General features: G+C 39.4%; 1 protein-coding gene across 4 annotated transcripts; it reads right to left on the bottom strand.

Moving 5' to 3' along the window:
- Positions 1-1,012: 1,012 nt before the first annotated feature.
- sema4e (semaphorin 4e) lies at positions 1,013-20,135 on the bottom strand. 4 transcript variants are annotated; one of them, XM_079820581.1, is made up of 15 exons: positions 19,809-20,135; positions 13,437-13,768; positions 9,534-9,679; positions 9,334-9,396; positions 8,621-8,719; positions 8,445-8,544; positions 8,171-8,281; positions 6,538-6,689; positions 6,245-6,417; positions 5,941-6,097; positions 5,627-5,849; positions 5,243-5,358; positions 3,388-3,551; positions 2,665-2,717; positions 1,013-2,582 (listed from the first exon to the last, which is right to left on the bottom strand). In XM_079820581.1, exons 2-15 carry the CDS (start codon positions 13,549-13,551, stop codon positions 1,957-1,959), a joined length of 2,298 nt encoding a protein of 765 aa, XP_079676707.1. In that variant the 5' UTR covers positions 13,552-13,768; positions 19,809-20,135; the 3' UTR covers positions 1,013-1,956. The 4 variants fall into 4 exon arrangements, with proteins under 4 accessions (XP_079676707.1, XP_079676708.1, XP_079676705.1 ...); XM_079820579.1 differs by having other exon boundaries at positions 1,812-2,582; positions 3,388-3,557; positions 19,809-20,116; XM_079820582.1 differs by lacking the exon at positions 19,809-20,135 and having other exon boundaries at positions 13,437-13,832.
- Between the last annotated feature and the right edge of the window lie 3,740 nt (positions 20,136-23,875).

The raw sequence follows: 23,875 nt of genomic DNA, 5'->3' as shown, positions 1-23,875 counted from the left end.
AAGGACATCAGGGATAAAATTGTAGACCTGCACAAGGCTGGGATGGGCTACAGGACAATAGGCAAGCAGCTTGGTGAGAAGGCAACAACTGCTGGCGCAATTATTAGAAAATGGAAGAAGTTCAAGATGACGTCAATCTCCCTCGGTCTGGGGCACCATGCAAGATCTCACCTCGTGGGGCATCAATGATCATGAGGAAGGTGAGGGATCAGCCCAGAACTACATGGCAGGACCTGGTCAATGACCTGAAGAGAGCTGGGACCACAGTCTCAAAGAAAACCATTAGTAACACACTACGCCGTCATTGATTAAAATCCTGCAGCGCACGCAAGGTCCCCCTGCTCTAGCCAGCGCATGTCCAGGCCCGTCTGAAGTTTGCCAATGACCATCTGGATGATCCAGAGGAGGAATGGGGGAAGGTCATGTGATCTGATGAGACAAAAACAGAGCTCTTTGGTCTAAACTCCACTCGCCGTGTTTGGAGGAAGAAGAAGGATGAGTGCAACCCCAAGAACACCATCCCAACCGTGAAGCATGGAGGTGGAAACATTATTCTTTGGGGATGCTTTTCTGCAAACTGCAAATGGAATAGGACGACTGCACCGTATTTAGGGGAGGATGGATGGGGCCATGTATCGCGAGATCTTGGCCAACAACCTCCTTCCCTCAGTAAGAGCATTGAAGGTGGGTCGTGGCTGGGTCTTCCAGCATGACAATGACCCGAAACACAGCCAGGGCAACTAAGGAGTTGCTCCGTAAGAAGCATTTCAAGGTACTGGAGTGGCCTAGCCAGTCTCCAGACCTGAACCCAACAGAAAATCTTTGGAGGGAGCTGGAAGTCCGTATTGCCCAGCAACAGCCCCGAAACCTGAAGGATCTAGAGAAGGTCTGTATGGAGGAGTGGGCCAAAATCCCTGCTGCAGTGTGTGCAAACCTGGCAAGAACTACAGGAAACGTATGATCTCTGTAATTGCAAACAAAGGTTTCTGTACCAAATATTAAGTTCTGCTTTTCTGATGTATCAAATACTTGTGTCATGCAATACAATGCAAATTAATTACTTAAAAATCATACAATGTGATTTTCTGGATTTTTGATTTTAGATTCAGTCACTCACAGTTGAAGTGTACCTATGATAAAAATGACAGACTTCTACATGCTTTGTAAGTGGGCAAACCTGCAAAATCGGCAGTGTATCAAATACTTGTTCTCCCCACTGTATGTGCATGCTGTATAGTCGCTAGTAGCCTATGTGATGTGGTTGTGTATGATTTGGGAATAAGGGAGATAAACCGACTCCCCAAATTTGTTCAATGTGTCCAGGAGCTCGGAGGTGCCCGTAAGATACTCGGCTCAGCTTGTAATTCCTCTCACATGATGCCAGCCATGACCATATGAGCGTCAAAGAATAGCTTGATTTCTCTCAAAGAAAAAAACGAAACCCTTTGGAGCTCCTATGACATCAAAACAACACAATGGCTGGCCAACCAAACCTCTTTTTAAATTCTATTTTAACGCAAGTAACAACGTTCATGAGGCAGTTCATGTCAAAATTTTGAAATATGATTTGAAATATTAGTTTGACATGACATGATCAAGCTGGTTTTGCATGATTGAAATAGCTGCCTAGTGGCATTAAAATATGGGCAGTGATTTGACTTTGAAGGGACTTTGGCGGTTCTTTGCCAGTATAAGCTGCAATGTGGACAGGCTGTAAGCTAAAAAGTCTGGTTCAGTGTCTTTTTTGTCCATTGGACATTTGGCATATGGTGGTTGAACGACTTGAAGGCAATTGATCAAGGACACAAAGTGGGTCAAAACAGCAGTTTAGTCAAGAGTTAACAGCTGCAAAAGAGGAAGCTGCAAAAGAGGAACCAGCACCTGTGGGCTTGGTCTGCATTTAAATGATGAAGTATCTCATTAGCCGCATTAGCAAGTCTGTGCATAAAAAAAATCTCAAATCTCCGATTCATCATCTATATATCTCATTGAGATCTGACCTGAGGATCCAACAGTGGTTGAGAGTCTGTCCGTTTCTCTGTCGGTTTCTCTAGAGAAGGAATACCTCTGGTCGTTTGCATAGTTGTTGTTGCTGTTCAAGTTCCCTGTTGATGATGCTGCTTTATGTTGTTGAGCCTGGTTTGCATCTACGCTCCTGTTCGCCATGTCCTTTACCCTACTGTGGCAACACGGCAAAGGAAAATACCCTTTGTACAGGTTCCAAATGACTAGCATAGCTAGAATTAGTGACAATAACACCACCATAGCCACTAGGGTGTTCTCTTTTTCCTTAACACCATGGAGTGATGCTGTAGTCCCAGATCCTGACCACATTTTTAGATCATATGCTACGTGCTGGGCCTCGTGTTTCCGCTCGACAGAACTGCAGGTGTAGTAGCCGCTGGCTTCTGCGGAGGCGTTGATAATCATCAGGCTGTCGGGGAGGAACTGGAAGGTGTTTGACGGTCTGATTGGTTGTCCGTTTAGCTGCCAGTGAACCTTTGCCAGGTTGGAATAAGGCTGGCACCACAGCTTCACGGTATTGCCATGGAAAAATGAGATGTTGACTGTCTTACTGCCACCTGTAACACAAAGTCTAAATGTATCTTATAGTGCTTCTACCCGAACATACGGTATAAAGATTTTGGGCTATATTACAATTACCTATTGGTGGACATTGACTGGCGTCTCCGTCACTCAAACTCTGAATCACGGTGCTGTGGAAGAAAAAACATCACAGCAATCAGCAATATGCCAAAATCAATATTAGTGTGGAAAATGGTGTGCGAAATTATCACTTATAAAATATGGTTACACTTTATTTTAAGGTGTCTGTGTTACAGTGTAATTATACATTTAAGTACTGACTAATAATAATTAACTACATGTACTTACTATAGGGTTAGGGTAGGATTAGGGTTTGGTTTAAGGTTAGTTGCATGTAATTATGCATAATTTATAGTTATTAATATAGTAAGTACATGCAACGTGTAACAAGGACACTGTAAAATAAAGTTTTAACCATAATGCATGCAGACGTTTTACTTTTAAGAATAAGGTGTATTACAAAAACTTCAATTGGTAATTCTCATTTATCCATGCTGTAAAGATAACAATAAAGCCATTAAAACAAATACTACCATGATACTATTTAAATGATATAAAATTTGAATGCATTTAAGTAAGACAATGCTGTTTTTAATTAATAAAATAACATTTTATCAGGAAATGTTATTAAATACTTAATTGTCATGAAAAAATTATACCAATGCCAATAATTTGAATGGTCCTAAAAACAGAGATCATTTTCTTCAAAGTTTTCTTTTAATTTTCGGATTTCGGTTTCTTTGTATTATTATATTATATTAATTATATTAGTCTTTTCACCTGGTTCTGGTTCTGTGTGTGCTGTTTATGGTAGAGCAGCGGTCGGCGTTGAGGTCCCAGACACAGTACGGATCTCTGGCCAGAACGCAGTCCAGACATGTGTGGTACCGCCCACATTCACTGATCGACAGCTGCACCACGCCCACCTCCGAACCCACGTACAGCTGTTGCTGGGATGACATCACACATTACTTAACATCTCTATAGACAATAATAGAGATTACAATAATTTTGACTTGTCCTTCAGCTGAACATAAAAGTACATAACCCAAAATATTCCTTTACAAAAACACATGGTCGACACAGCACCATTCAAAAGTTAAAAGGTCAGTAATATATATATTTTTTTAAAGAAAATAACTTATTAATCAAGGATGCATTAAATTTGACAGTAAAGACTTGAAAATAATATGTCAAATAAATGCTGATATTTTGAAAGTTCTGTTCATCAAACAATGTACAGGGATGCAAACGGGTGAGGGGTAAAAAAGGTGAGAACATAGCGTGGATAGAGAAAACATTCTCCGAGGTCAGGACACTTTTTAGTTTTTAAGTGTTAGGATTTACTTTTCATGCTAATTTCTAGACACTATTAAGTATCTTTGCATCTGCCTGAACTTGTGTCTTTTAAAAATATCCCCAAGTGGAAGCATATATAAAGCAAATAGAAGGGGTCCCAAAATGGAACCCTGGGGTACACCATAAGAAATTGGAGACTGAGATGAAAAGCTATTTCCTACTTTAACTAAAAATGTTCTCCCTTTGAGGTAAGAGGCAAACCACTTCAGCACAGGCTCCTGAAGGCCAACTACATGTTCAAGCCTGTGTAAAAAAAGGATATCGTGATCAACAGTGTCAAAAGCTGCACTTAAGTCCAGTAAAACTAAAATACAGCCAGAACTTGTAATGTCACTCTTCACAAAACAAGAAAGAAAAAAAAAGATCAGCCTGAACGCCTGTTTTTTGCCTTTGTTCATCTTTGTTAATGTTAGTTGATATAAATACAGCTGTTCATGGTTCATGTTAACAAGATTTTAATAATGCATTAGTAAATGTTGAAATTAACATTAACAAAGATTAATAAACGCTTTATAAGTGCAGTTCATTATTAGTTAATGTTAACTAATGTAGTTATTAACTAATGTTAACTAATGACAATTTTTATAAAGTGTTACCCAGCACTGTTTTCAACATTGATAATAGTAAGAAATGCTTCTTGAGCAGCAAATCAGCATATTAAAATTATGTGTGAAGGATCACATGACACGATGCTGCTGAAAATTAATTTTACGATATATTCAAATAGAAAACAGTTATTTCTGTTTGTAATACTATTTCATAATATTACTGTTATATAATATTCTTATATTTAATAATTTTACTGTATTTATGCAGCCTTGGTGAGCATTTCAAAAACATTAAAACATTAAATTACAGACCCTAAACTTTTGAACATGTGTATATGGTATATGGTAAATGGACTGCATTTTAACAGACCATTTCACCCATTCACACACTGATGGTGGTGTCAGCCATGCAAGGCGCCATCCAGTTGGTCGGGAGCAGCTGGGGATAGGTGTCTTGCTCATGGACACCTCGACACTTGGTCAGGTGGAACTGGGGATCGAACCACCAACCTTCCGGTTTATAGCCAACCTACATGAGCCACTGCCGCCCATATCCAGAAAATAATTGACATAGCTCTTTAAGCTTTGACATAGAACTATTGTTTCTCTACCAAATTGAGTCAGCTTTGCTGACAGAAACAAACAGAGTATAAAATTGCACGGCGCACACAGCTCATGATGTTGCTAATTGGGAAATAAACACATCGATAAACGCATTTGTTTTTTACCTTGGTGTTGGAAAGTCGCAGTATCTTGATGGGCTCTGAGGGCTCAAATAGCTGAATCTCTTCCATAATAACCATCTCTCCGTCATAATTCACAGCTTTAAGCACTGAACCGCTCTCTGATACATAACAGAACACAACGCGGAAGACAAGACAACAATCTCAGTTAAACGCACTTACACAGAAGATGCCATTAAATAGCTTTATGAGCATATTAAATTAAATTATCTGTATTAGTAATGGTGTAGATAGAAAAATCATTGGATGAACATCACAAAAAGATAAATTATTAAGAATAATTTAGCATTTTGAAATATTTTAATATATTTAAATTTCTTTTGAGGGCTTACTAATAAAAAAAATAGATTAAGATAAAGGTATCTTTACTTGTGCCAATGAACATGACTTCATGGCTACTCTCGTTCAAGGCAGTCACTGTGACCACCACAATTCTAGTGAAAGCAGTGCCTCTCTTCACCAGCAGGGCTCGTTTTCCAATGGCTTTGACGGCCTGGTCCATCAGAGGCTTGTCTTTAATAAACTGCAACGTTTTGTCCGGCAGATCCAGAGATTTGGTGATGCCCTTTTCTCTGGCATGATTATCAATGCACTTTAGTGGGAAGCAAAGAGAAAGTTACTAAGCTTTGGTAATCAGTACTATTGAACGAGTGCAGAACAGATTTATTGAACAGAAGACTCACTGCTCCAGGTCGGGGGTCAGGTAGTTCGGCCGAGTACATCACCCACTTCACAAACGACGTCTCGACGGTAACGGGAGCCTTGAACTTGCTCTTCGAGAACACCCTCTTGATGTCTTCAATTTTGTATGCACATACTGCAGAGTACTGAGAGGAGTCTCTGTCGGTCAGATACAACACATCAGTTTCAATCACTAGGAAGAGGCAGAAGTGTGCGAAGTACAAAGTTCTTGAGGTTTGAAAGTTTGGTTTGAGAGTGAAAGAAATCGAGATATGCTTTAAACAAAATCAAAGAGCTCAAACGTACAATTGTAGAGTAAAAACACCATAAAAAACGCATGTGGTCCAGTCATCTTGGCACAAGTGGAACACGTCCTGGACCAGAAGAGGCAGGTTTATGTTTGGAACGGGACAGTCAAGCCTTGCTTTTAGAAATGATGTCCACTTCTTTTGCAGCGTCCTCTGTCCACCCAAATCTCCCTGCGCGGAATATATCATTTTGCAAAGATGTCATATGTGGTATAGACAGGAAATGCTGTACGTTTCTTAATATGGGTTTGGTTAGTCATATAAAAATGACAAAATTCCAAGGGAGTTTACCTTGCAGACGCGGGCCACCCGAGAGACGTCCACCTTGGCGTATGAATCATATTCCACTGCGGTCTCACTGAAGAACAGATATATCTTGTCATCGTCCCCCTCTTGACTTGATTCTCCCTCCAGGATGTGGGCCATGTGGACAAAATTTGGTTCTTAAATGACAAATAAAACATCTCGGTTACAATCACTTTCCTGTCAGCGCTAAGGTGTTTTCACCCACAGAACAGCGGTTTTTTCTCTGCAAATGATCAGCAGACACTCAAACTTTCCTGTCTGTCACCCAAGACTTCAGCATTTGTACTGTACTTATCCTGTACTTCCTGCAATTGAAATGCAACTACACAAAAGTATTGGGACACAACTCCAGCTTCTACAAACATTTGTGAAAGAATGGGTTGCTTTCAGGAGCTCAGTGAATTCAAGCGTGGTACCATGATAGGTTGCCACCTGTGCATGTCCAAATCCATTTGTGAAATTTCTTCACTACTAAATATTCCACGGTCAACTGTTAGTGGTATTATAACAAAGTGGAAGCAATTGGGAACAACAGCAACTTGAAGTGCTAGGCCACATAAAATCACAGAGCGGTGTCTTGCATGTTGTGTGGCCTTCAGATTAGCTCAAGAACAGTGCGTAGAGAGCTTCATGGAATGGGTTTCCATGGCCGAGCATCTGCATCCAAGCCTTACATCACCAAGTGCAATGCAAAGCGTGGTATGCAGTGGTGTAAAGCACGCCGCCACTGGACTCTAGAGCAGTGGAGACGTGTTCTCTGGAGTGACAAATCACGCTTCTCTGTCTGACAATCTGATGGACGAGTCTGGGTTTGGCGGTTGCCTGGAGAACGGTACTTGCCTGACTTCATTGTGCCAAGTGTAAAGTTTGGTGAAGGGGGGATTATGGTGTGGGGTTGTTTTTCATGGGTTGGGCTTGGCCCTTTAGTTCCAGTGAAAGGAACTCTTAATGCTTCAGCATACCAAGATATTTTGGATAATTTCATACTCCCATTAATGGGAACAGTTTGGGGATGGCCTCTTTTTGTTCCAACATGACTGTGCACCAGAGCACAAGGTAAGGTCCATAAAGACATGGATGAGCGAGTTTGGTGTGGAGGAACTTGACTGGCCTGCACAGAGTCCTGACCTCAACCGTATAGAACAGCTTTGGGATGAATTAGAGCGGAGACTGTGAGCCAGGCCTTCTCGTCCAACATCAGTGCCTGACCTCACAAATGCGCTTCTAGAAGAATGGACAAAAATTCCCATAAACACACACTCCTAAACCTTGTGGAAAGCCTTCCCAGAAGAGTTGAAGCTGTTATTGCTGCAACGGGTGGGCCAACTCCATATTAAACCCTAAGGATTAAGAATGGGATGTCATTAAAGTTCATGTGCATGTAAAGGCAGGCATCCCAAAACTTTTTGCAATAAAGTGTAGCTATCTCCAAGCTTTAACAATCCTTGGCAAAAAAAAAAATTCTGGCTGAAAAATCCACATGAAGAAATATGAAAATGTGAGTGGTGTTTGCCAGGATGTTGTGGTTTGTTGCAAGGTACTGCAATGAGTTTGCTAATGTGTTCTTACTTTTTTTTTAGCACACTGCAGCTGAAGGTTTATTAAGGCATTATCTCACCATTGAGCCAGGTGCTTGCAAACACTGTCCGTATGACTTCGTCTGTGCTGCGCATCATGACTGGCTCTGAGCCCCGGAAGTTCATTGAAGTGGCGGAGTATAACGCTCCGTCTGCAAGAGATAACAAACAAGAGAAAGATGATGTGAAAACTATTGCCACAAAATTAACACTTGTTGATAGTTGCATATGAATCCAAATGTTCTTGTCAGTAGAACCGTCAATCAGTTTTTTTTTTTACTGGCAAAATTATGAATAAACAGAGGCAGTACATACCAACCATCTCAGACGTGTATCGTTGAAAAGGATCAAATGGACATTTCCCCTTCCCATCTTCTTGCTTGTTCTCTAAATTCAGCTGACCATTTTCATAGGACTGAGAGAATAACATGCAACACATAAAACACTGTATACTGCACATTCTATGACTGAATTCAACAGATGAGACTCACCATATAGTCACAGGATGGGTTGAATGCTTTGGTTCCACAAACATACATTCTGCCATCGTCCCTTTTATGAAGAACTCTGATGTAATTTTTGCACTCATTCTAAAGCAAAAGCAAACAATGTAGGGAAACAAATAAATGATGTGATCTATGTGTAAATAAAAGACCTACTTTCAATTCTGACCACAATGTCTAACTAAGCAGAACCAAAAGCTACCCTTTTCTGTGTGTTCTTAGAATATTCATCCACATTGGTATTTTTGTCTCTTACTTAGAACTTGATTTATATCTGCCGATATTTTTATCTTATCATTACGTGCAGGTTGTACTTTCTTTCATGTTGCTTTGGTTTGAAGGTTTTTAAACATCCTGAAACATCTTGTTACCTTGATATTTGTATAAAATATCAAATTCATTCAGTTCAAATCCACGCACATTTTGTATTTATTGTAAATATTATAGATCATTCCATAAAAAGGTGCAAATTTTATTTTGAAAATATAATTTAAGTACATTATTTTGTCAGACAAAGAATAAAACTGAATACTCTAACCACACAAGTTATCAAAGTTTTGCTAATATATTAAATACAGCAAGTCACATTAAAAGCTGGTGCAAGGTATTATTAATTGTCGAAACATTTTTTTTTAAAACACATATTTCAATGAGAGCATAAAAGGCACCTGTTTAATAGAATTTCAGATGTGGAAACTCACCATAGCATCTTTTCCTTTATTGTAACAATCTTTTTGCTGCTGTTCTGTGACTTTCCAATTCACCTGAGGAGAATCAACACAACTTACCATCGCGTCTGTATACTACAAAAAAAAAATCACTCTACAGAATATTTAATGACTTAGCGAACAAATTTATCACAGCATAAGAAGCTTTTGTAACTTTGCATTTAAGACCTCACCATGGACTTCTTGACTGTAATGTCATCTAGATCGAGGGCAAAAATGGCTTCCCTGGCACCCAGGATAAGCATGTTAAGATCTTCCCTCAGAAGCATAGTGGTGTAGTTCCAAACACCCTCCTCGTGAAACAAACGTCCTCCATTACCTAGCAACAAATGAAAGACACAGTCAAGGGTAGGAGTTGCAAACGTTTGCCAAAAATGGAAAAGTCATACACAAAACAAATGTTGTTTGAAAGAAAGATACTGTACGTAGTCCTGTATCTCATCTGTCGCCTTTGGCTTGCTCAGTTGGGGTTTAAATATACATAAAATACTGTGCGTGCATACTACAATTATTATGCAAGTTTATATTTTGATCATATTTTTATTCCAAGCACATTTCCAAACCACATCAATCTTAACAACTTATATTAATTTTGTATATAATCTTTTATAAGTGATATATAATTGTTAATGAGTGCTGGAAGTGAAAAACGGCTTATATGCAGATGTGCATAATTATTAAGGAGGTTTTCTTTCACAGGTCAAAAAAAAATTTTTTAACCACACTTGAAGAGTCAAAAATGATTTAATGTGAAGGTGACCATTGGACAAGAAATGTTCACTGGGGCAGCAGGGTCACAAAACAGGTTGAGAAGAAAAGATATTAACTGCAAAAGACTTTAAGAAAGAACTAAGGTGAAGAACTGACTCTCTGTGGTCATAAAAAAATTACCAGGATGTCCTTCGGAAAAAGAGTAGGGGTGTAACCCTGGCATCCTGGCCAAATTGGCCCATTGGCCTCTGTCCATCATGGCCTCCTAATCATCCCCATATTCTGATTGGCTTCATCACTCGGTCTCCTCTCCACCAATAAGCTGGTGTGTAATGGGCATTCTGACGCAATATGGTTGCCGTAGCATCATCCAGGTGGATGCTGCACATTGGTGGTGGTTGAGGAGATTCCCCCCTTCTATATATAAAACGCTTTGAGTACCCATAAAAAGCTCAAAGACTTTGCTAAGAATCCTAAAACACGACCCACTTAATAAGAATCGCAAGTCTTGTGAAATACATGAAGAGTGATTTTAGAAAAAGCTTCATATATAGGTTGAGAGTGACTCTTGAGGGACCAGCACCACTTTGTCTTGTACCACTGTTTGAAGAATTCATCTTCCAGAATCTGGCAGTATGTTTTGGGAGTTATATTCAAGTAAATCTCCTTCCCTGAAAGGTCCCTCTTGTTCGTTGTTAATAGCAGCTCACACCATGACTTCCTCGCCACCGCCGCTGCTGTCTGACTTGAAGTGGTGCTGGTACCTCACGAGTCACTCTGAATCTATCAGTCCGTACATGTCCGTAAAACGTTAAATAAAAAAACAAAAATCAACCTTCATGCATTTCACAACACTTGTGATTCTTATTAAGTGGGGAGTCATGTTTCAAGATTCCTTGCTTTAGCAGCGTCTCCGAGAACCTGACACCTTGTGCTTCTGGAGGTTGTTTGCAGTTCTGTAAAATGGTGGCACTGGAGACTGAGAATTAATTTGACGAACTGAGTGTGAAACCACCAGAAACTCGTTAAAAGTCTTTTGCAGTTAACAAAAGGGCAGTTATTTTCTTCTCAACCTGTTTTTGGTGACCCTGCTGCCCCAATGAGCGTTTCTTGTCCAATGGTCACTCCTTAATTCTAGTTTCTATAGTAGTGTCGTGGTACACAAGACCGGTCTTGGGACCAACAGCTCTATATAGTGTCTTATTCTAATTGTATTTATCGATTAATAATTAGTAATTTTTTCAGGTGGTAATGTGAATCTTTATGAATTGAAGGAGTGCTGGTCTTGGTCTTGACTCAGTCTTGCCCTGCCTTGGTCTCGTCTTGGTCTCAACCCCTCAAAGTCTTGGTCTTGTCTTGGTCTCAACCCCTCAAAGTCTTGGTCTTGTCTTGGTCTCAACCCCTCAAAGTCTTGGTCTTGTCTTGGTATCAACCCTTCAAAGTCTTGGTCTTGTCTTGGTCTCAACCCCTCAAAGTCTTGGTCTCGTCTTGGTCTCAACCCCTCAAAGTCTTGGTCTCGTCTTGGTCTCAACCCCTCAAAGTCTTGGCCTTGTCTTGGTCTCAACCCCTCAAAGTCTTGGTCTTGTCTTGGTCTCAACCCCTCAAAGTCTTGGTCTTGTCTTGGTCTCAACCCCTCAAAGTCTTGGTCTTGTCTTGGTCTCAACCCCTCAAAGTCTTGGTCTTGTCTTGGTCTCAACCCCTCGAAGTCTTGGTCTCGTCTTGGTCTCAACCCCTCAAAGTCTTGGTCTCGTCTTGGTCTCAACCCCTCAAAGTCTTGGTCTTGTCTTGGTCTCAACCCCTCAAAGTCTTGGTCTCAACCCCTCAAAGTCTTGGTCTCGTCTTGGTCTCAACCCCTCAAAGTCTTGGTCTCGTCTTGGTCTCAACCCCTCAAAGTCTTGGCCTTGTCTTGGTCTCAACCCCTCAAAGTCTTGGTCTTGTCTTGGTCTCAACCCCTCAAAGTCTTGGTCTTGTCTTGGTCTCAACCCCTCAAAGTCTTGGTCTTGTCTTGGTCTCAACCATAGACTGTAAAAAAATATGGACGTAGTGTCCGTGACGTCACCCATAGGATTCTGATGAGCTGTTCTGAAGCGCAAAGTATGGACGAGATGGCCGTTGCCATCTTGGCAGCGCGTCATCGCGCGTCACTCCCGGATAACAGAAAATGGGCAAAAAGGCGGGACGTGGGTGGAGCTTAAGTGACGCGATGACTAACAGACAGCAGATGAATGGCTATCCACCTATCACTCGAAGTGGCCACGCCCTTAATTATGCAGAACTTTAATGCTTAATATAATGTAAACGAATGAGTTATAAAAAAATTCACCCCCCTCACAGTTGTCATGAAGGGCAAATTTAGCCGTATAGACCAAAACCACAATTTGTACCAGGCTGTAAACATGTTTTATTCTGCTGTAAATTTGGTCATTTTAACATGGGGCTCAATGAGATTCTGCACTCTGGAGCTTGTCCCTAGCGGCCAGTCGATGAATTGCAGTTTAAGGCACTTCCGTATTGGCTTCAAGAGAAACTGCGGGAGGTTGCCGCTTGGTCTCAACACACATTGGTCTTGGTCTCGGATTAGGTGTTCTTGACTACATTCTATAGTACTGCATCCATCTTATGGGCATTTAATAATTTAATAATCTTATTATTTAAGACTCTTCAGTGTGGGTTAAATCTCTTTTTTTTGGCCCATTTTACCTGTAAAATAAAACCTGAATCTGAATATAAGGTGTTTTTCAATTCCAGCTTTCGTTAACAATCATATATCACTTATACATTTTTATATACAAAATTAATAGTAATCATTAAGAATGATGTGGAATTGATAAAATGAACTTTTGATCAGAATACTGACGTGGCATAATAATTATGGATGTAAATGGTAAATGCCATTTACACTATACACAACTGCCCTTACACTATCCAATGAGGACAACATTTGAACTGAATTAAGCTGGATAATACCACTCATTTTGCAACATCAACACTGAATTGACAATTGAATTGGACAAACGTTAAATTGACCAGAGATGAATAATTACACTGTCATCTTCTGTAGAGCTTCTTTACAGCTGAAATTAAATTAATTTCATAATTGATTAATTTTACAACATTAGCACTGTTATTTTCCTGTTTGCTAATGTGAAGCAGCTTTGAAACAATATGTATTGTATAAATAAAGCGCTATATAAATAAATAAGTTTGCATATGCTTCCTTTTGATTTGATATTTTGTATCTAATGCACATAATTCAAACATTTTAGATGCACAAATATTTTCTGAGGCTACCTTATATCAAAGGTACCTTACCAAAGTACATGGTATTTTGATGTCCAAACATAATTTTCATAAATTAGACTTACTACTAATTGGCACTGTTTTCCGAGGTATGATATTCGATGTTGCTCCCTGTCCACCGATCAGCGTTGCTGGACTCCAGACGTACAACACGCACAGAACAGCCAGCAGAAACATCATTCAGCGTTCCAGTAAAAAAACAAAAAAAACAAACAAACAATGATTTTGGTCTAAAAGTCTGTCGAAATGCTAGATTCCTCTGTTGTCTGTCAGTCAGAGTTTTCTCATCCTTGTCTTCTCCCCCGCTTCAGTCCGGAGCACTTCCATACTGAGATATATGACTTTAGCTGCAAAGAACGCTGTTCAGAAAAGCAGCAAAGAACCCATGTGAGGCCATCTGAAAGAGAGGGAGAGAGAGAGTGTGAACAGGCAGGGGTGCTGGCAGCAGTATTTCTGTCACTGCTATAGTGATGCTAATGCAGAGGATGAAAGCTTTTGCTCTAGGACCATGACAGAGACACACGGTTCTGCTTTTTTTTTTGCCACAGAACGACACAAAGCCAGAACAGCTCGACAAAACACCACATCCTGATATATGTCTCAGAAACCTCAAGATCTAAACTGGCTTCATTAGTGACACGCACACAAATGCACGATCTGAAAAGTTAAAAAGTCTTGTTCAAGGCGATACTTGATAACAAAACTTCAAGACAAAAAGCTAGTGTTACCTAACAGACATTATGAAGAAAAACCAACATACCAGAAACCATTTTGTAATCAGATTTTTAGGTAGTTGCTTACTAGCCATTAACTACACCGTATTTTTCGAAGATTAGCGGGGTACGTTTTACAAGAAAATACTTCAAACTGCTTCTTTCTACATCAAAATTGCCCCATGTTAATCAAAATTACTTGACATTTCTTTGTAAATATTTGTAAGAATGTACTAGCAATTTCTGAGTAAAAATAGTTTCGAAGTAAATCCTACACCACCTTTATTCAGCATACATGTGCCTTGTAGGTCTAAGGGATTTTCCCCTCCGTTGTATTGCCTTCCAGGCAAAAAGCTGAATTATTTAAAATACAATTCATTTTTGAAATGCAGGATGAGTTATGTGCTAGAAAAAATGTAAATGCATGAAAGGTTTGGGGTTTCAACCAGCTCTGTCAAACCATATCCTGTCCTATTGAAACCAAAAAAAAACATTGTCAGAAAAGTGTCATGAATTTTGCACTGCTTTTGCGTGAATGCACCAAAACAGCATTTGGGAGCCACCAACATCTGAAAACACAAGTGCTCATTGGTGCATTTTACTATCTGGTTGCGTATGTTTACTACATCACTGACTGATAACATGATTATGATATTTCATAGGAGATAAGCTGTAGCATGTGTGAGAGTAGATCTGATCAGATGGCAATCATATTTCAGCACGACACGCACATGTAAACACATGCTTACTTTTAAACCATTGTGGGAACTTCCTACTAGCTTCTAATATAGGCTAATCATAATTACCACCACCTAACAGACTACAAGACTGACATTACACCTTTTGAGTCAAACATTGTTTAATCCCTTAAAGCTACACTGTGTGATATTTTCCCCCATCTAGTGGTGAAAAGGTATATGACCATCCAGTGAATTTTAGTTTCTGTTCCTCTCAATTCCGATTTCGTTTCAACTCCTACGGTGGCCGATTTAGTCCAAGATTAACATGGCTTCCAGTTCGACCTCGTCCACATTCGACACGGTGCCTGTGGGATATTCTGTGCGCAGTGGGATGGTTGGAATTCGGCTAGAAAGAACTGCAGCTAATCCAGAGTGAACTTTGATGATAGTAATGTTTATTCAGTCATCCAATTGCAAGGCATAAACAGGTTTGCGTGGATATGTACATAAATGTGGTTTCTGTGAGAGAACAAATAAGGATGGTAAATATACATGATAATGACATGACAGAAGATACACAGTTAAGAACTGTATAACTATACTTATAAGTTACATTTGTATAATGTAACCGTAAACCAGAGCTTATTGTACCATATATAGGCGCTAAATGCAGCTGCATTAAAAGGAGCAGAGCTGCCGCTGCTGCTGCTAACAAGGGGTGTCGGATTACAAAAGTGTGTGCGCAGCTTAGCACTGCAGTGCGCTCTGTATAACAATTGTTAATATGCCGATCAGACCTGATACATATTTCCATCAACATACATTACAAGCAAATATTTTCTAAAAACGAATAAACATTGTTGATAACAAAATAACTGAATGATTATTCAAATAGGTGAGCATTATTGTTGACACAAAAATACTTCTGAGGTGACATCAACTGAATTACGCGATGAAACACTCTGAAACACATTTACAATGACAATAACTATTATTACTTACGGAGTTATTAAAGCGCAGAAATACCACACAAGGAAAAACAGACTTTTGAGGAATAAACAAGCCAGGAAAACTCCGTATAACTCTGTTACTGGACGCTGCTGAGATGAAAACTCTCTGCGCATGCACCAGACAAGTCTGAACAAGTTGACGCGCACATGCGCGAGGCAGAGAATTTTGTACAGTGACATCGAGTATTAAAACCGGTTAAAACGCGAAAGGCGAAGCTTGAATTTACGGGTATGTCCCTCTTTGGCTAATGTACTTTCAAGATGGAGGGGCAACATGGCGACCACCGTTAGATCCCATTACCTTATGTATTTTCAATGGCATATTATAAACTTACGAGAATACTTTATTACTTGAAAGAAGTAAATATACATTAATGAGCACATATATTTTTGAAAGAACTAAGTGTTTTTAGCTAAGAATAGACTAAAAAAGTTACACAGTGTAGCTTTAAATAATCTTTTTTTTTTTCTTTTTCTAAGAACACCCACATAAGGAAGTGCTACTAAACATTTTCAGAAATGATGCAGGTCAGCTCAACCTGACCATAAACAGGTTTGAGAGTGTCGCTTCTTACATTAAAACATCATGGAGAGGAACAGAGAGGCACTATGTATGTATACACTAACTTTCAAAAGTGTAATTTTTTTTTTAAGAAATAACTTTTATTCAGCAAGGATGCTTGTCTATTTACAACTGTTTACAAAACATGTTCTTGAGCAGCAAATCTGCCTATTAGAATGATTTTTGAAGGATCATGTGACACTGAAGAGTAATGATGCTGAAAAATCTAAATCACATACTTATAAAATGTATTTTATCACTTTGACAAGTTGAACTGTGATTTTTGCGCCACTGTCACCGAACGGAACTGAAAAAAACAGTGAATGTCTGAATTCTGAATAGCACACTAGTAAAAACAGTAAGAGTAGTGTGCTAGTATTTTATTTAGAATATATTGCTGCAGGAATGAGTCTTAACCCAGAAACGGGATAGTATTTTTGCACGTCCAGTTCCACAGCAATTGCCCTTTTTAAGACACATAAAAGCTTACAAATATCACCAGTGTATGTTGTAAAACAAAATATCTTGAGCTTATGTTCACCACAGACAATATTTCCAGCATTTAACCAAAACCCCACTGAAGTGATAAGTCTAAATGTGACTACAGAGGTTGTCGCGGACATTAAAGGGATAGTTTACCCAAAAGTGAAAATTCTGTCACTAATTACTCACCCTCATGTCGTTCCAAACCCGTAAGACTTTCGTCCATCTTTGGAAAACAATTTAAGCTCTTTTTTTAATGAAATCTGAGAGCTTTCTGTCCCTCCATTGACAGCTACGCAACTACCACTTTGACGCTTCAAAAAGTTCATAAAGAGATCATAAAACTAAACCATATGAATTGAAAAGAGACTTGAATGCTTTATATAATGAACAGATTGTATTTAGGCTTTTATTCACATATAAACATCAGCGAACATAAAGTTCAACCGAACCTGTGTAACACAAGATTGAACCTCATTGGTTCTTTCTGAAGCTGTGTAACACAACAATGGACCTCACTGGTTCTTGCAGAAGCTCAAACGTGCTGTGTAACACGAGAATGAACCTCATTGGTTCTTGTGGAAGCTCAAACGTGCTGCTTAACATGAGAATGAACCTCATTGGTTCTTGGAGAAACTCAAAAGTGCTGCGTAACACGAGAATTAACCTCATTGGTTCTTGCAGAAACTCAAACGTGCTGCGTAACACGAGAATGAACCTCATTGGTTCTTGCAGAAACTCGAACATGCTGCGTCACACGAGAATTAACCTCATTGGTTCTTGCTGAAACTCAAACATGCTGCGTAACACGAGAATGAACCTCATTGGTTCTTGTGGAAGCTCAAACGTGCTGCGTAACACGAGAATGAACCTCATTGGTTCTTGCAGAAACTCAAACATGCTGCGTCACACGAGAATTAACCTCATTGGTTCTGGCAGAAACTCAAACATGCTGCGTAACACGAGAATGAACCTCATTGGTTCTTGCAGAAACTCAAACGTGCTGCATAACACGAGAATTAACCTCATTGGTTCTGGCAGAAACTCAAACGTGCTGCGTAACACGAGAATGAACCTCATTGGTTCTTGGAGAAACTCAAAAGTGCTGCGTAACACGAGAATGAACCACATTGGTTCTTGCTGAAGCTGAGTAACACGAGAATGAACCTCATTGGTTCTTGTGGAAGCTCAAACTTGCTGCTTAACACGAGAATGAACCTCATTGGTTCTTGGAGAAACTCAAAAGTGCTGCGTAACACGAGAATGAACCACATTGGTTCTTGCTGAAGCTGAGTAACACGAGAATGAACCTCATTGGTTCTTGTGGAAGCTCAAACGTGCTGCTTAACACGAGAATGAACCTCATTGGTTCTTGCAGAAACTCAAACGTGCTGCGTAACACGAGAATTAACCTCATTGGTTCTTGCAGAAACTCAAACGTGCTGCGTAACACGAGAATTAACCTCATTGGATCTTGCTGAAACTCAAACGTGCTGCGTAACACGAGAATGAACCTCATTGGTTCTTGCAGAAACTCAAACGTGCTGCGTAACACGAGAATGAACCTCATTGGTTCTTGCAGAAACTCAAACGTGCTGCGTAACACGAGAATTAACCTCATTGGATCTTGCAGAAACTCAAACATGCTGCGTAACACGAGAATTAACCTCATTGGTTCTTGCAGAAACTCAAACGTGCTGCGTAACACGAGAATTAACCTCATTGGTTCTTGCAGAAACTCAAACGTGCTGCGTAACACGAGAATTAACCTCATTGGATCTTGCTGAAATTCAAAAGTGCTGCGTAACACGAGAATGAGCCTCATTGGATCTTGTGGAAGCTCAAACGTGCTGCGTAACACGAGAATTAACCTCATTGGATCTTGCTGAAATTCAAAAGTGCTGCGTAACACGAGAATGAGCCTCATTGGTTCTTGTGGAAGCTCAAACGTGCTGCGTAACACGAGAATTAACCTCATTGGTTCTTGTGGAAGCTCAAACGTGTTGCGTAACACGAGAATGAGCCTCATTGGTTCTTGTGGAAGCTCAAACGTGCTGCGTAACACGAGAATGAGCCTCATTGGTTCTTGTGGAAGCTCAAACGTGCTGCGTAACACGAGAATTAACCTCATTGGTTCTTGCGGAAGCTCAAACGCACTGCGTAACATGAGAATGAAACTCATTGGTTCACGCATGTCAAGCGAAGATGCTTAAGCTTCCGTTTACTGATGTGTGAGTTGATGAATGTTTATGTGAATAAAAGCCTAAAATCGCATCCCCTTGTCGGAGAAAGTGTTAACAGTACGAACTGACAGCAATACCTATGGACTTTGCTGTTATGTTAAGACCTGAAACGGAAGTGATGCAACCTGTTTTACAGAAAAACCCCACATTGTCAAGGTGATTCTAACTTCAGGGTTGGCCTACAAAATTAAATCAACCCTGCAGGTTTCAAACAGGTTTCCCCAAGTATTTCCCATCTCTGCCATTGTTCAAACAAACAAATAGTCGTCCCGCCCCAAACTCACACCAATGGTTGAGAGAATGCTGCAATGATTTGATAACACAACAGACCTACAGAGAAACCCCTACTGTTCGAACCGCCCGCTCCAAGCGGGACTCGAACCCGGGTCCGCCGGCAAGAGAGTCGGATGCTCTAACAAGGTGGCTCGAACGTCAGTCGCGAAAGCGTCTCTTGAGATCAGAGGAGTGAGGTTTACTCGCACAGCGACTTATAGTTATTCAAATATACAGTTTTTGGACAATATACAATGGTATTCTTTTAAGTACTGTACAAAGCTATTTACATTATTGTTGTTAATATTTGTGTTTTTTCATTTAAACAAAGCTAAAGCCTATATAGTTCCCTCTCACACAAGTGAAAACAAATCAGCTGTTTCCATTACATTGCAGTACTGGTCTCAGTTCCTCTGAAAACAGTTTTTAAGTTTGTGGCAATGGCTTAAAAATGTGGGACAGCATCAACTCACCATGCAACCAAATTCTGTTAGTCTCTCAGTTCTCCTGTGCTCGCATGAGTGGTTCCTCTTCACACACACAAACACCGCTCTAGTCCTCCCATAGAAAACAAATCAAAGTGGTTTAAGTGTCAAAGACAGCAGAAAGTGTGTTGCGAGTCGTGGCTCTGCAGTGAATGGAGCTCATGTTGTCTGCTGCTCTGTGTGAGAGAGCATTAAACATCTCAGATCCTGCAGTGTGGAGTCAAAGGCATTCTTCTGCTGGAGAGAAAAGAGAGAGAAAAACATGCTTTTAGAAGCTCCTCAATATCTGACAAGTCACTACAAGTGTGTGTGTGTGTGTTAAAAAAGGAGGAGTGTAGGGGAGGCTGCTTTGTGCTTTCAAAGATATGATTTTCAAGAAAACCAAGTTTGCTGCTGTAGTAAACAAAAGAGATACCAATGTTTTGATTCGCTCATATATACAACCGTTTCAAAACACACTTTGAGTTCACACTAAAGAAAAAAAACAAGACATAAGGGTGGTCTCACCTTAGCATCTTTGTAAAAGTCATCGGAGTGTGTGCTTTCACTGAAACTGTTGTTAATGTTCATTATGACAAAATGTTGTCTATAAATGTTCACATTTTTCTTACTTGACACGACAATCTGGATAAACTTGTTCTGTACTGGCACAGAACATTGGATCAGGTTTGTTGAGCTTGCATATAATCATTATCTCACTTGTTAACATTTGCTGGATATTTATGAGACACAATTATTTTAATATAGAGGTCATGATACCTGCTAAACCACAACAACCTAGTGATGTCAGGTTTGGGGTGATACAAAGCAAAACATGATTTTTACTTATTATTAATAAGCATTTAAAAAAAACAAGAACCACATTAATTGTCCTCTTAAGTGATTTTGACACTCCATCTGTGAGGAAATCTTAAAGACTGGCCCGCACAAGAAAAACCTGTACACACACAAATAGAGCTACATGATTATCCAGCCGTCATGTTCATTTACTCACGGGTGAATCAACATCAAAGCTGAATCATTGTCGAATGATGTTTCCATTTCGCAAATCGAACCAACGTTGATATTGCAATGTTGTTTCAACATCTTTTCAATATTGCTTAATTAAATTTCAACACTGATTTATAAGCATTTTGTTAACCCTTTAATATAACATTATTTCAATCCACAGTTCAACATTAAAGCGCTGGCTGGGTACCGGCATGTTCACTGTTAAACGGTATTTTGCATCCAACAACACTTAACAGTTAAATCAATGCAATAAAACATTATCTGTGTTAAACGTATAGTTCACCCAAATGAAAATTTGGTCATTACTTACACTTAAAAAAGGAATTGTTGAGAGAACTTAAAGGTCCCGTTCTTCGTGTTTTTTTGAAGCTTTGATTGTGTTTACAGTGTGCAATATAACATGTGTTCATGTTTCGCGTGTAAAAAAACACAGTATTTTTCACACAATGTACTTATCTGTATACCGCTGTTTCCACTGTCCTAAAAACGGCTGGTGATTTCCTCTTTCTATGAAGTCCCTCCTTCAGAAACACGTAACGAGTTCTGATTGTGCAAGCGCTTACCGTGTTGTAATTCGACCGCAGCTTAGCGCACGTGCCAGCAGTTCCTGTGTTATGATTCGACAGCAGCTTAGCGCACGTTGGAAAGGTCACGCCTCTTAACGGAGAGATGTATGCGTTCAATAATCTCTACAGCGTCCCTGGGAAAGCCAAACAAAGGTGATTTGACTCCTGGATGAAAATAACAGCATCTCGACGACATGGCGATAAACACACTCAACGCAACAGTTCCTTTTCTCCACGCGACACGTCCGCTTCTCCACGTGGGACAGCAACAAGACCGCGCCCCCTTTTTCGCGTTTCTTTGTGGGCGGAGGTTAGTCTGTTCTACTGCTCTACTGACGTAATTAAAGAAGGAAGTACCAGGATGTAGTCCAAGCCAGCCGTTCGCTGTAGGCTTTGAAAGGGAACTTCTGTTAAATAAAATATCTCGCTTGGCATTGAACTTTGAGCTTTATAATTTTACAGGTATTATTTATGCTCTAACAGCAACATTACACACTAACTAAAGTTTGAACAATGGGATCATGCGGAATGGGACCTTTAAAAATTATACGCAACATGATACATTTGGATTTTTAGGTTCTCTCAACTACTGTCTTAAATTATTTTCTTTATTTTATTCACACTTTCTGAACAAGAAATCTGCAGTTGCCTTGATGTATTTATTGGCCGAATGAACCATTTTGCATTTAGGGCAAAATGGTTAAAAAATAATCAATGCAATAACATATTTCTTGTTCAGAAAGTTTTCAGTTAGTAACACAAATTGATCTAAATAATGTTGTATCATTCACATCTTTATTTGTTATTCGAAAGGTTCCATAAACTGGAAAGTATGTAGTTATTTTTTTAAAGTGTAACTGTTGGCTACTTACCCTTAATTTGTTCCAAACCTGTATGAATTTCTTTCTTCTGTTGAAAACAAAAGAATATATTGTTGACGGCACCCATTGACTTCCATAGTATTGTTTTCAGTCAATGGGTGCTGTCAACTGTCTGGTTACTATTCTTTAAAATATATTCTACTATGTTCAACAGAAGAAATAAACTCGTACAGGTTTGGAACAACTAGAGGGTGAGTAATGACCAAATTTGGAGGGAAGAGAGAGACATTTAAAGTGAGAGAAACATTGAGGTAAAAGTTGGTTAATTACGCCTTCTGGTGGTCATAGACCATAACAGGGCGAACAGGTTTCGTGAATAACCAGGAGCCCGTTTCAGAAAGGAGGTTAAGTGAAAACTCTGAGTATGTTAACCCTGAAATAAGGGAAACTCTGGGTTTTCTGTTTCAGAATGGGAGGTATGTCAAACCCGAGAAAGCAGGGTAAGCCAAGCCCGTTTCTGAAAGAGAGGTAACTTATACTCAGAGTCAGTTACCAGGGTAACTTACTCTGTGAACCTAACCTGGTCAGGAGCAGGTTTTCTTTGGTAAACCCAGAGTTTCTTTCGTTCTCCTCCCCCTTTTTAAAGCACCAACAGTGTTTAAATACTTTATTCATTCATTCAAACGCCACAAATGCTTTTCTTACGGAGTATTTTGGTCGTATTTCAAGTATAAATATAAAAAAATATATGAATTTAATCTAAATCTAAAGTAAGCAAAGTTTACTTAAAACAAATTAAATTATCTGCCACTTGACAAAAATAAAAAGTAAGAAAAGCATTCTTTGCAGGAACATTCATTGCTTATATTTTCATCATGGGGACACTGTCAAACTGACAAAAATGGCATGTCCTTTTATACAGGAAGGATCCTGACGTTCACTTGATTAACCTCTAGAAGTTTCCTGATAACTAGAATTTCCTTTAAGATTTCCAGTGTTTGGATGCATTGATGACACTCATATTCCCATCATCACACTTTCTGAAAACGGATTACTGTATGGAATGGAAGGATGCTGCCAGATGGTAGTACAATATATATGCCATAACCACCACCACAGCTGTTAAATACATTAAATAAAATTTTTATGGTCATCTTTATTTCCTACAAATACTTTTTTCTTTTTCCTGTTGGATGTTAATATTCTTCCTCCATCTCCTCTTCATCTGTCAGCGGTGCTGGTGTTTGGCTGGCCCTTTATAAAAGGCTGGCCCTTTTATAGACCCTTTTCACATTTCTGGGTTTCTCAGAGCGGAAGTCGTCATAGGGTTAACTTTTATAGCGGTGAATGAAAGAATAAATTAAATATATATTTTTTGTGTCCCCATTTGCTCAAATAGTAAAAGAAAAACTCCACAATAGTGATTTAACAACGTTCAAAAAGAGGTAAAAAATAGAGTGAGTTTGATAACAGAAGTGGAAAGAGAGAAAGATGTTAATTTTCACCATCACTCCCATAGACACTGTATTAGAAACACTCTCACAGCAGCGGTAACTTGTTTTTTGTAATATGATGCAAAAGTAATATAATACAAAGTATTAGTGTTATAAATGTACATACATTTAAAAAAAAAATAATAATACAAAAAACGTTGCAG

The sequence above is a fragment of the Gobio gobio genome, assembly GCF_949357685.1.
Source record: "Gobio gobio genome assembly, chromosome: 6".
Classification (NCBI taxonomy): Eukaryota; Metazoa; Chordata; class Actinopteri; order Cypriniformes; family Gobionidae; genus Gobio; species Gobio gobio.
Note: the sequence above shows the minus strand (reverse complement) of the source record. Positions and strands in the feature narration are given on the sequence as shown.